We start from the raw sequence: 14115 nt of genomic DNA, 5'->3' as shown, positions 1-14115 counted from the left end.
TCATCCCTCATGATGCTTAACTGTTTTTTTCACATGGTTACAGAGTTTCTTCTTTTCATTCAGAAAACAGTATTTTTAAGGTTTTTTTACTTTACAATTTATTCCAATTGCATTTCTAGTGATTTGAGACTTTTGATATGAGACTCCTACATGCCTTAAAAGATATCCAGCACCTCTCATATCCCTCTAAAAATATAAAACTTTTTTTTATTTGAATAAAATGGCAGTTAATTGGTTAATATTAGTCTCTGATCTTTTTAAAGTACAATATATTTAATTTGTGACATGCAACAGGTGTTGTGATAAATGTAAACTTTTTTGTAACAATAAGCTGTGAAATGAGCACTCAACAGTTCACCACTACTGCAAATAACTTGTTTGAATACATCTTTGGCTTTAAGATGAATTTTAGTTATTTCATTTTGTCCTCCCTAGGCAAAGCAACAAAGAACTATGTATCCAATTTCACGGAATAATTGAGAAACACATCACAATGCATAAAGGGTTTACTTTATCCCTGCAATCCACTATCATCAACTCAGATTTCTAGACCAGGGAAGCCACCTGCTGACATTCACAAGCATTAATTGACAGTGTTTATCCTTACCAACTCTGTCTCAAAACTAAGAGCACTGTATGCACTGACTTTGAACACACCAAAAGTCCTGGTTTTGGGGTAGTGGTGATGCGTTTTTAAACTCAAAAATCTTTTTCCTGAAGCTATTAAAGGTTCCTGAAAATCTTATCTTCCCCAAACATGCATGCAGCTGACATTATAAACTGTTCTGTCTCCATGGCTTTTGTTTGTTGACAGTACAATTTTACAAATATTTGATTCGACATCTCCCACATTAACAGTACAATAAGCATGCCTATATAAAGAGTATAAATAAAGAAACTATTAGTACTTTAACCTAAAATTGTGATATACAAGTATCTGAACAAAGTGATTCTTAGTTTTGACTTCAGCTAAAACAAAATACAAGAAATTCAACCTGCATGAGGTTTTGAAGAAAACAAAACCATACCACAAGAGTATAGCAGAGAACACAAAACCTATAGCTTGATTTCTATTAAAGAAACTACAAATGAAAAATTGAAAGAACCATAGCAGTAAATAATGTTAACACTTAGACCTAAATATTTTTGTTTCCTAAAAGATATTTTTCCTTGGCTTTTTTAATATTTTCCATTACATAGTGAACTCCAAAGACCCCCTGACATGCATTCACTGTACTAAATGAATTAGAATGGTAGTGTTCATTGAAGCATACACCACAGGGAATGAGTTGTAACTAAAGTACACTAATTATCTGGGAACTACATTCAGCAAGCATCTAAAATATTTTTAAAGAGGCATTAGATTTCAAACCCTTTTTCTATAAAAAAAGATAGCTGCAATTTACATAGCTGTGTCTTATTTTGGGAAGGAAAGGAATGAATTTAACAGATCACACTTATAACGGATTCCTAGCAATATGGTCTGTCTGAAGAGTCACATAGCCACATGGGTGGAAATGTTTGTACATCTAACTATCTAGGAAATGGCATTTCTTTTACAGTTGTAATTTTAGCATAGAATTTCTTTTAAGATTTAAATAAGTGCTAGGTAATTCTTTTGAATAATGTGATTCAATAAAATATTACTTTAAAAAAATATTTGCACCATTTCTCTCCCATTTTTTCTTTAGGCAAAGGAAATTAACTTAGGTTTTCTAACTTAATTTTTACATTGCCAAAAGTCAGCAAAAAGTTGCAATGTTTAAGCCATAGCCACTGGAAAAAAGTATTAAATAAAAATGGTGTATAATGTTTGGTTGCTTTTATGAAGCTCCAAGACCTATTTTGATTGGTACGAGAGAGGCTTTGCAATATAATTATTTACAAAAATTTACATAGTCTGATTTTGCTTAGAAAAATCTTCTCTTAAAATTTAAACTTTTCAGTGTAACAGTCTCATTGTCAGACATAGCACCTGGTTAATCACATGGCACCTTTTTGTGAAGTTCTTTTTTTTTTCCCTTTTCAGTCAAATCCTTGTCTGTGGTGGTGTGTGATGTAACGTTGTTTGATTTGGTCTGGTTCATCCTGAATAGTTTCCCCCTCTTTCCCTGGAAATCCCCAATTTCTTATCGTTATTTGTCTATCACGTTTCCCCTCCCCTATCCATCAGATGTGTCTTGTTGTCCCCACCCCTGGCCTTTGTCCATCACTCGGCAGCCCTGCCTTTCCTTCTAGAACCTTCTCCCCAGGGTGTCGAGTGATTGGGCAGGGGCAGGGACCCCTCCCAGTTTTTTGCTGATTTGTCGGTTTCATGCGTTCATCAACCTAGGTATCTGTTCTTTCATACCCTCATTGGTTGTCATGTTGCCCCTCCCGGGCCCTCCCCCTTCCCTTATAAGCTGTTACTCGCCCTCAGTTCGGTGCTCAGTCCTTCTCCCTCCACCCTGCTTTTTCTCCCCCTTCGACCTTCCTTCAATAAACCTGCCAACCCTTCCTGAAGGCTGAGTCCCTCTTTCCTTGCCTGCGCCTCCCTGCGTTTGCCGCCCTCCTTCGCTCTCGTATCGTGGATCTCTTCGGGACCCATAGGCGCGATAGGAGCTCCGGGCTCCTCAAGCGCCCCTTCGTCGCTGATCGGGGCTGAACGTGAGCCGGGCAAACTCATCATCTCAGCACCGCAGCAGTTTGGCGCCCAACGCGTGGCGTGAAGACCCCTGCATCTGAGGCAGTCTGCGGATCCTGAACACCGTTCGGAGGACTGCATCTCGGAACAGGAGTCCCGCGACGCGCGGGTTGGATTGCTCTAATCCTTTGGGCGACTCACCGCTCTCCGTGTAGCACGCCCTCGTTTCGGGAGGTGCGGTGCTCCGGAGAGAAGAAGGCGACACCCTCTCAGCGCACCCTAAAGAGGCCGCCTTCGGCGCAGGCAGCTCCCGCTAGCAGCAGCCTTGGTTCGTCCCCCTGACGGGTGAGTCTCTTGGCTGTGTTGTACAGCCCACCACCTGACCCCACGGAAAACCTGGCATAGGCATCCCGGTCCTCTCCTCGGCCAGTGGGAGGGGGAGGTCAGGGTCAGTGGGGACCCCGTTTAGTTTTATTTTAGATTCCTTTTGATTTTCCTGTTGCTAGCGGTAGAGCGAGTGGCTGACCCCTGCGTATTCCATCTGCAAATATGGGTGCTAAACTGTCGGCCACTCAGAAAGGGGTTTTTTACCAAGTTGTGGGTACCCTGGGGGGTGGGAATTATAAGTTTAATAAAAGGGAAGTTAAAAGTTTAGTCCGCTGGCTGACCCATACCTACCCTGATTTAAATGCTGAATCAGTCTTGGATCCCAGATTCCTGAAGCGGGTCCAATCCCGCCTTCAGAGAGAGATTCAAGCTGGCAGCAAGTCTTTTCAGAGCCATTTTTGTTTAATATCCCTTTTGATTTCTGCCCTCGCTGTTAAACCCTCTTCCCGGACTCAGCCAGCGGACCCCCAGTTATACCCTAGTTCTCCCCGTCCCCATGCACCTGCCCTTCGTTCCTCGCGCCCTCCCTCCCGAACCGAGTCCCTGCGGGGAGCAGCCCGTGACAGCCCCGCGCCAGGGAGACACCCGTCCCTAAGTTCCTCGCGGGCGACCCGGTCCCCGAGCCTCCGAAGGTCTGGCCAACCTCCGGAGGAGACTGTTCCTGCTCCCTCTTTCCGCACCCCCTCGACCCCAGTTGTTAAACCCAAAGTTCGTTTCAGTTCTCCGCGGTCCTCTCGCCAAGATGGCGTCAAATCATCCCAAAATGGAGGGGACCGCGTGTTCAATCCTAAAAAACCCCCTTCTCCTTCCCAGAGTTCCCCCACTCCTTCCCGAGCCCCCCCCCAAATCCCTCCCCTTCCCCCCTCGCGGGTTCCTCCCACGTCCCCTCCCCTTCCCCCTCCCCCTTCTCCTCCCCCTCCTCCTCCGCCCCCTGCTCCCGAAACTCCTCCCCCTCCTCCCCCGCCTTCACCCCCTGCAACTCCTCCCCCTTCCCCTCCTCTCCCACCACCCCCCGCCTCCGCAACGACGTCATGGGGCCCCTCCCACAAGGGGAGGCACTTTGCTGCAGAACCCTCCCTCCAGTTCCCACGCCGGGACCCTCCCTCCCCCGCTCCCGGTTCCCACGCCCTCCCTTCCGGTTCCCACGCTCTGGGGGCTAGCGGGGGGGGGTCCCGAGCCGGGGACCGGAGCTGTCTGCAGTCCCATCAGCAGCCCCGGTCGTTTTTCATCCCGCGGGAGATGGGACAACCCTGGCTCAATGGGTCCCCTTCTCTCACTCGTCCATGAAGGAGCTGTGCAAAGCACAGAAGGAGTTCGGGAGGGACTCCGAATATTTTCGGGGACTCCTTCAGGCCGTCCTGGCGGAGTCGGTCATTACACCTGCCGACCTCCGCCGAGTCTTCCGCTGCCTCCTCAATTCCACCGAGCAAGTGCTCTGGGAGGCAGCGTGGAGAAAGGAAGCCTTGAAGGTGCTCCCGTCCCTATGGGATTCCCCGAACTCCCGGACGAGTGTAGACGGAGAGGTCATTTCCATTGACCATATGCTTGGGACGGGGAACTGGAGTGACGGAGCAGCCCAAGTCAGAGCCATACCCGTAGAAGTCCTGCAGCAAACTGCCCGGGCGGCCGAGAAGGCCTTCTTGGGGTTGCGAGCGGCCGCACCCCAGGTCCCATATGCCAAGGTCCTGCAGGGTGCCGAGGAACCATTCCTCGAGTTTGTGGAGCGGCTCCGAAAATCCATTAACTATCAGGTTGAAGGAGAACACTTGCAAGCCGAGCTGTTAAAAGAGATGGCATTCCTCAATGCCAACTCGGCTTGCAAAGATGCAATCAACAGCCTCCCTCTGGAGCCAGCTCCCACCCTGCGGGACATGCTTTTGGTGTGTGGGAAAAAGGTATTAGTTCCATCAGGTACCGGACCACCACCTGCCGCAGCCTCCCGCCTGAAGACACCTTTTCGTCCTGCCGCCGCCGCCGTCGAGGAGCCCCCATTTACCACCGACGTCTGTCCCACTACCGCGCAGCCGCTGCCACCAACATCAGCCCCGGTGCCCAAGCCTCCAGCCACACCGTGCCATCTGTGTGGGAAGCTGGGGCACTGGATGCCCGCATGTCCCCTCAAACAACAATTTTATGAGTTCAAAAAGTCCGTGCAGGGGACCCACGGGCAAACTATTCAAAAAAACTAATTAAACAGCGCAGCGGCCCCCTGCGCCAGGACACAAATGCGGAGGCCTGTTCACACCATCAGTCCTGGCGGGAGAAGAGGGAGAACAGTAGAATGATGCCTCCAACTGGACTTGACCTTCATGCCGGACTGACACAAACACCACCCATTGATACTCATGCTCTTTCATCCTGTGTTTCCTCCCGTAGGTTGCAGCTTGCAGAACCATTACATCTCCGTTCCGCCGGTTTCCACCACGTTGCTGTCCTCCCGGAGGGTCTAACAAACTGGGAACGTCAAAGCCACAGTCTCCTCGTCCTAGGCGACACAAAGGCGACCCCACCAGAAGTGAGTATTGTCCCGAGCCTGCTTCCCGCTGGCTCGGAACAAATCTCACTCATGCTGCACTGTGTCCACCCCCCGCTCTTCCTACCGAAGGGGCAGATAATAGCCCAATTCTTCGTCGTGCCACGACCATCCACTGTTTCCGCTTTACCATCTCTAAAACCTCAATCAGCGGCCCAGGCCTCAAACATACCTACAGTAGCCTGGGCTCAAGCTCTTGGGCATGAAAAGCCCAAACTTATTTGTAAATTGAAAAAAGGGGGAGAGCAAGTCGCTCTACGCGGCTTGCTGGACACAGGGGCAGACGTCACGGTTATTCCCTCTCGGGATTGGCCGTCGCGTTGGGAACTGCAAAGCGTCCCTGGCCACATCAGAGGTGTAGGAGGGCTTCAATTGGCGAGGCAATCGAAAGGCATCGTACAAATTACGGGGCCCGACGGACAATTGGCTTCTGTTCGTCCGTTTGTATTAGATTATACGGAACCCCTGTGGGGGAGGGATCTCTTGGCCCAGTGGGGAGCCCGAATTGACCTACCAGTGGCTACCCAGGTTTTTCGGGCAGCGACCACTGCTGAGCACCCCACCTGGAAGCTGGATTGGCTTTCGGATGAACCAGTACAGGTGGCGCAGTGGCCGCTAAACAAACAAAAATTAGCGGCGCTCAACGAGCTCGTGCAGGAACAACTACAGAAAGGGCATTTAGTAGAGTCCATGTCGCCTTGGAACTCTCCCATCTTTGTCATTAAAAAGCCCAACAAAGACAAATGGCGACTCCTGCATGACCTCCGTCAAATTAATGCAGTTATTAAAGATATGGGACCCCTCCAACCAGGGATGCCGTCCCCTGCGATGCTCCCTAAAGATTGGAATTTGGCAGTTGTTGACATAAAAGATTGTTTTTTCCAAATTCCTCTACACCCTGATGATGCGCCGCGCTTCGCCTTCACGGTTCCATCCATCAACCGTGAAGCCCCAGGCAAGCGCTACCATTGGACAGTATTGCCACAAGGCATGAAGTGCAGCCCGGTGATCTGCCAATGGTACGTCGCTTCCCTGCTGACCCCTGTTCGTGCAGCTGTGGAGTCAGCCGTCATCCATCATTATATGGATGACATTTTGATTTGTGCGCCAGACGACGACCTGTTAGCCCATGCGCTTGACCTGACAACCACTGCGTTGGTTGCTGCAGGATTTGAGCTGGCGCAGGAAAAGATTCAAAGGATGCCACCCTGGCGGTACCTCGGCCTTGAAATTACCAAGCGGACCATTGTTCCGCAAAAATTGGCAATAAAAAGCAATATCCGAAGCCTAGCAGATGCCCACCAACTGTGTGGTTCTTTAAATTGGGTGAGACCTTGGTTGGGTATTCCCACGGAAGACCTAACCCCTCTCTTCAATTTGTTGAAGGGGGGAGAGGAGCTGAGTTCTCCCAGGACCCTCACCCCGGAGGCCAAAACCGCTCTGGAGAAAATTCAGAGTTTAATCTCGGCCAGGCAGGCCCACCGGTACCAACCGGGCCTGCCATTCCGTTTTATTGTTCTGGGGAAACTGCCACACCTTCACGGCATGCTCTTCCAGTGGGACGGAGCCATTGGGAAGAGCAAGGACCGCGGGGCGAAGGACCCCCTCTTGATCATAGAGTGGGTATTCCTGAGCCACCACAGGTCCAAGAGAATGACATCGCCACTGGAGCTGGTGGCTGACCTGATCCGGAAAGCGAGATCACGGATCAGGGAGCTGGCAGGTGAGGACTTGACGTGCATTCATCTTCCCATTAAATTCGGCACGGGCCACCTCAAATTAGCAATGTTTGAGAACGTCCTTCAAACGAACGAACTTTTACAACTATCTCTGGACAGCTACACGGGCCAAATTACAATAGATCGGCCGGCCCACAAATTGTTTAATCAAGAATTTGTTTTTACCATCAAGTCAGTACAGAGCAAGAGACCCCTCGATGCCCTGACCGTTTTCACTGACGCATCTGGAGCATCCCACAAGTCAGTGATGACTTGGCGGGACCCTCAAACTCAGCGGTGGGAGGCAGACATCTCTGTGGTGGAAGGATCGCCACAAGTGGCTGAGTTAGATGCAGTCGTCCGGGCTTTTGAGAGGTTCTCTGAGCCCTTCAATTTGGTAACTGATTCGGCATATGTAGCCGGTGTAGTGTCCAGAGCGGAGGGAGCAATCCTCCAGGACGTCTCGAATGTTCGTCTTTTCGAGCTACTCTCCAAAATTGTAAATTTAGTCTCCCACCGAGAGCAGCCCTTCTACGTAATGCACGTAAGGTCGCACACCGACTTGCCGGGGTTCATTGCGGAGGGCAACAGGCGCGCTGATGCCCTTGCCGCTCCTGTTCAGGTGGCCCCGCTCCCTGATCGCTTCGGTCAGGCCAAACTAAGCCACCAGCTGTTCCACCAAAACGCGCCTGGCCTTGTTCGCCAGTTCAATCTGACGCGCGAACAGGCCAAAGCTATCGTGGCGACATGTCCCCAGTGCCAGTCCCACCAGCTTCCATCATTGGGCCTGGGGGCAAATCCTAGAGGACTTTCGAGCTGTGAAGTGTGGCAAACAGATGTCACTCATGTTCCCTCCTTTGGCCGGTTGAGCTTCGTTCATGTCTCGATAGACACTTTCTCCGGCGTGGTATTCGCCTCCGCCCACACGGGGGAAAGAGCAGCGGATGTCGAAAAACACCTACTTCAGGCATTTGCTGTTCTGGGCATCCCTAGGCTGCTCAAAACTGATAATGGGCCTGCGTACAAGTCCAGGGAACTGCGCCAGTTCCTGCAGCAATGGGGAATAGAACATTGAACAGGCATCCCCTATTCCCCGACAGGCCAAGCCATGGTAGAGAGGGCTCACCAAAGCCTTAAGAAAACTTTAGAACACCAGAAATCCACCACAAAGGTAGAGCCCCCTCACATCAGACTCTCAAAGGCGATGTTCACTTTGAATTTTTTGAACTGTTCCTTTGAGAGCCTGAACCCGCCCATGGTTAGACACTTCGGGAGCCACAACGCGCTGCAACCTACAGCCAAGCCTCCGGTCCTCATCAAGGACCCGGAGACTTGGCAGACCCAAGGACCCTTTGACTTGGTGACCTGGGGGAGAGGGTACGCTTGCGTCCTCACTCCTTCTGGTCCCAAGTGGGTGCCCTCAAAGTGGGTTCGGCCTTTTGTGCCCAGGGAAGCGAAACACCGGGCGAAAGAGCAACAAGTCCGTGTCGCCAGTTGGAGGCGCCGAAGAAAGCCCCTTGACCCCCTTCTTCCGCCTATCTGTTTTTTATTCAGTGATGAGCCAGAACCATTCGAATATTTAGTTCACGTTTCTTAAAACCCAGTTCTCCTTCCCTGATACTGCCTCTTTTTAGTTTTTCAGGTATGGCACGGCCCCAGACACACCTAGTTGCCACCTACCTCCTTTGGCCACGCTCACCACCAGCTGCTCTGCATGGACTCTCCCCCAGCCGAAACCTAATGTTTGGCGGACCCTCGCGGAAGCCCTGGGGCAAGATCACCTTTGCCTGAACACGGCGGCAGCTGAAGACCCGATGGCGTCTTGCCTCGTGGGGATCCCGCTCCCCCCTTCCCAGCTTCCCTCCCCTTTCAATTATATTTACTCCTTCAGAACTACCCCGAAATCCCCCACTGCTTTTTGGAACGCCTGGAGAGACCACCTCCGCTTACAACCTACTCTTGAGGTGAACCCTCCAGAGCTCCATTTGCTCGGCTCTGCACTTGCCCCAGTTTGCCTCATTTTTCGATATATCCCCAGCCCCGGTAATCCTCTATATTTTAGAGAAGCCCCGGGTTCCCAACACCCCCCCTCTGCCTCACTCCGGTATCCACGCACTCTGACCCTGTTGAACCCCTCCAATGCCTCCTATCTCCCGAACCAATGGTGCAAACGTGTTGAAAAAATCCCTCTAGCCACCTCCCCGAATGACAAAGCAGTGACCCTTCCCCATGGTTTGTTCTTAATTTGCGGAAACCGAGCTTGGGCGGGAATCCCATCTAATCCTATCGGGGGACCATGTGCATTAGGCCGGCTGTCCCTGTTTACACCCAACCTGACCCATATTATTGATTGGCAAAATAAAAGCGCAAGCCTCAATTCGACCTTCGATTCAAAACGTATCAAAAGAGATTTAAAGAATTTAGATGAAGGCTGCGACTCTGTGATTGAACATTGGGACCGTACAAAAGCGACTGCCCTCACAGTTTTACTCCCTTGGGTAGCGATCGCGAAGTCACTAGGCGAATTGGGCCGCCTAGAGTGTTGGGTTGTAAAACAGGCCAATCTTACGTCAGCCGCCCTAACGGACCTCCTTTATGATGAGAAAGTCACGAGGCAAGCCACGCTCCAAAACAGAGCCGCCATCGATTTCCTCCTCCTGTTACACCAGCACAAGTGCGAGGAGTTTGAAGGTCTCTGCTGCCTCAACCTCTCATCCAGGGCTGAAGACGCGAGAGTCTCCATTGAGCGCATGCAAAATCATCTTGAAAATATTAAAGCGCAAACTACCGACTGGCTGGGGGACATGTTCCGCGGGTGGGGGTTTTCAAACTGGGTAGTGGCCATCCTGAAGCCAATCGTTTATTTATGTTTTTCACTTATACTTGTGTTACTCGCTGCCTCAATACTATGGAAAGTACTGAAAAACTTTATTAACCGAGCCCTCTCCTCTCCGGAAGTCCTCCGACTCCAAGCACCCCCTAACTCACCAGAAGAAAACTCTTGGGAGGACCCTGACGAAGGAGACAGCATGGAGCCTGTAGACCAAGAACTGTCCTATGAGGACAGCGAATTCGAACCTTGAGAACATAAACTCAGATACTTATAATAAGTTAGTCCCCCCGTCCCCCCTTTCCTTTTTTTGTTGTTTGCGAAAGGGGGAGATGTGGTGGTGTGTGATGTAACGTTGTTTGATTTGGTCTGGTTCATCCTGAATAGTTTCCCCCTCTTTCCCTGGAAATCCCCAATTTCTTATCGTTATTTGTCTATCACGTTTCCCCTCCCCTATCCATCAGATGTGTCTTGTTGTCCCCACCCCTGGCCTTTGTCCATCACTCGGCAGCCCTGCCTTTCCTTCTAGAACCTTCTCCCCAGGGTGTCGAGTGATTGGGCAGGGGCAGGGACCCCTCCCCAGTTTTTTGCTGATTTGTCGGTTTCATGCGTTCATCAACCTAGGTATCTGTTCTTTCATACCCTCATTGGTTGTCATGTTGCCCCTCCCGGGCCCTCCCCCTTCCCTTATAAGCTGTTACTCGCCCTCAGTTCGGTGCTCAGTCCTTCTCCCTCCACCCTGCTTTTTCTCCCCCTTCGACCTTCCTTCAATAAACCTGCCAACCCTTCCTGAAGGCTGAGTCCCTCTTTCCTTGCCTGCGCCTCCCTGCGTTTGCCGCCCTCCTTCGCTCTCGTATCGTGGATCTCTTCGGGACCCATAGGCGCGATAGGAGCTCCGGGCTCCTCAAGCGCCCCTTCGTCGCTGATCGGGGCTGAACGTGAGCCGGGCAAACTCATCATCTCAGCACCGCAGCACTTGTCCTTCCCCAAAATTGTCTCCATATGAACCTGCATAGTCAAGATGACATTGAAAACCTTTAAAATAAATTTTAAAAAGCATTCAAGACATGAATGAAACTATGTACTGCTATTTTATTGACATTTGATCATATTTTTAATAATATTAATTATATTAATATTGTATTAATATTAATGATAATATTATTTTAAAATAATATTGTCAAATTATATTATATCATTTTTATTGATATTTGATAATATTGATAATACCATTTGAATGAAATGATATTATGACTAAGCTGAAATGGGTGGATAAAAGAAGCCACTTTCAGCCAAAACACTGAATAGAAATTTTCTCTAGCACTCACTTAGCTTTGCTACTGTTAAACATCTCACAGAGCATGCTTTGCAAGCAGACACCGTGTAGAACCATTTAAAGATACCTCTGACTGAAATGTCAGATCTGAAAAAGGGGAACAATAAAAGAGAGTTTCATATCGCTTTTTGTTTCTCTTCAGTACATAATCGTTATGTTGGGATCTTAAGACAAATGAGTCAGAATTAGCACTGACATATAATGCTCTTGTTGAGCAATTTCACTAGAGAAGGAATCAGTACCAACAAACCTGACAAATGTCCAGGCACACTTTCTGCAAATAGCCTTAGAAAGAGCCATTGAGTGTGGTTTGTGGATTTACATATAGCAGCTTTAGTCAGTTTTCTGTGCCAGGAAATTAAACTACTCTGGAGAGATACTTTAGCCTAAAGAGTACACTATCTTAAATGCTTTTACAGGACATGCATCTAGAGTGATTTATACCTTCTAGTTATTAATTTTAGACATCATACATTTAGGAAAATAAATGAAATAAATATTAGAAAAGTAAAAAGGAGTAAGGTGCAGAAAAGTCAAATAATCTTTTAAATCCAGAGATCACTGGTCCATGGAAATTATTATCCAGTCTTCAGGATGTTAAACATATTGAACAACTTAGCAATTGCACCTGCACAAAACCTTTGCATAAAAACTTTCAAAATCTGTATCAGTCTCTTTGAAATTCCACCAGTATCTACCAATGAAACAACTAATTTCGTATAGTTAACAACAGCAGACATCCTAAGTGCTTTAGGACTTTCCATTTTCAAAAGAACTCAGCACTCATTTCAAATGTGACTTGCTACTTACTGATTAAAAGAACTAATATTTATTTCCTGATCAGTTTTATATTTACTTAAAAGATTTTACAAAGGAAAACCACAAAAAAAAAAGATTCAGTTCTGACTCAATCCTTACTCCCTTTTTTATAGCCAAACTGAGCTCAAATACTAAATTAAGAAATTTACCAGAACCTGAAAAAAATCTTCATTCTGCAGAAACATCCACTGGTAATGATCCAGTATAAAACAAATTTTAAAATTCTGCTGCATTTAGTAACTCCTCCAAAAGGGACAGGCATCTTTTCAGGTAACTTTAGGGGCTTTTCAGCGTTTTTCAGTTTGAACTGGCTTACCAATCTCATTTATGATGTCAGCTTGGCATGAACTCAGCCACTACAAGTTATCAGAGAGCTCAGTTTTATGATTATAGACCAAGAGCATTAGCATAATATTTCAATAAAAGTGAGATTCAGGAAAGTTTTAAAATTGATACTGCAAAGAGAATTTATTTTAATTTTTGTACATACAAAGACACTCAACGATCCTCCATGAAAGAGCCTAACAAAGCAAATGTCAGTTAAACTGACCTTTTGGAGTCTTCCAGCTTTTTTTAAGCCCCCAGTGTGCTTATTCTTCTGCTCATTAAAAATTTTGCAAGAGGCATCAGTAACGTGACACTCTGAAACTTCATCTTCACCACCTAGAAACCAGATTTAGAAAAATGAAAAATGCAATCTTATGAAATGAGACTGCAATCTCTTATTTTATCATAGCACGGCACTATGCACCCTTAAGATACTTAATAATTTGTACCAGTTTTTTTCACTGGATTTCAGTTAGGGAAAAGGAATGACACTCAAGCATCTGACTTCATATTTGAGTACTTGTTCTTATAAATAAACCAGTTGTAAAGCTCCCAATTTCCTATATTTTTAAAACCATATATTAACTACAAGTAGAGAATCTGCTAAATTGCTATTTATTATAAAATGCGCAATTTCTCTGCATAGAGATATTTGGGTATGAAGCTTCAGTGGCTAGATTTTCTTCTTCTTATTGACACAATACTTTTGGTACACACTTTGTTTATCTAAAATGACATGAAGGTCTGAAACTTGTTTTCAAACACTTTGCACACAAATCTAGCAACCTGTTGGCAGGCAAGGATTCTGTCCACATAAAGGCATATCAGACCTATTACGTATGAAAAGGAACCATCCATAAGAATGCACTCTGTCAAAACCCAGTATTTTTCATTATGCATTTTATGAATTCTTCAACTCTGTCAGGATGACTTTCCTAAGAACTAAATAATAAACTTCTAAATCATTTGAGAAAATTCCTTGCCTGCCTAAGATGAAAAAATTTGATCTATCTTTTAAACAATTAAGCTTTAATTACTCTAAATTTAGAGAGCATTTTTCCCAAATGTCACTCAATAAAGTCTAATTTAGAACATTTGTTCATTTTTAATTTCAAAAAAATGGATGAGATCAGTTAAAGTTTAATTAGTGATTAAAGTGGCCTAAATTTAGCACCTGCCAACTAAGTTTTTTGATTAGTTTGGAAAATACTGAAGGGTACTGTCCCTATTTAGTATGCATATATAACTAAGAATCATTTGTTTTTCTCTGACAGCTACTTAAACTCTTAATCCTTGAGGTGACAAACCCTCAGATTACAATTAATTATGATTACTCTCTTTAAAATTATAATCTTTAAACTAGTCAAAATTCATTGTGATAATTTTGTGTAATAAATGTAAACCTGGTTTTCAGGTACAATTGTTAATTTAAATTCAATATTTAGGTATATAGTGTCATGTAATAAAGAGATAATAGCTATGTTAATTTTATTTAGTATTGCACTGAGACCAACCATTTTCAATTTGAGGAAGACTGATGGC

The 14115-nt window shown here is 46.7% G+C and overlaps 1 protein-coding gene across 1 annotated transcript in view; it reads right to left on the bottom strand.

Annotated features, from left to right (window-relative positions):
- Positions 1-14115, bottom strand: part of MCPH1 (microcephalin 1) — a 129606-nt gene that overhangs the window by 96616 nt on the left and 18875 nt on the right. The window contains exon 9 of the mRNA XM_036379714.2: positions 12797-12909. Coding sequence (XP_036235607.1) covers positions 12797-12909 — 113 coding nt within the window. The remainder of the gene's footprint in view (positions 1-12796; positions 12910-14115) is intronic.

The sequence above is a fragment of the Molothrus ater genome, chromosome 3 (assembly GCF_012460135.2).
Source record: "Molothrus ater isolate BHLD 08-10-18 breed brown headed cowbird chromosome 3, BPBGC_Mater_1.1, whole genome shotgun sequence".
NCBI classification, from domain to species: Eukaryota; Metazoa; Chordata; class Aves; order Passeriformes; family Icteridae; genus Molothrus; species Molothrus ater.
The sequence above is the reverse complement of the archived record's forward strand: the minus strand, read 5'-3'. Positions and strand labels throughout refer to the sequence as shown.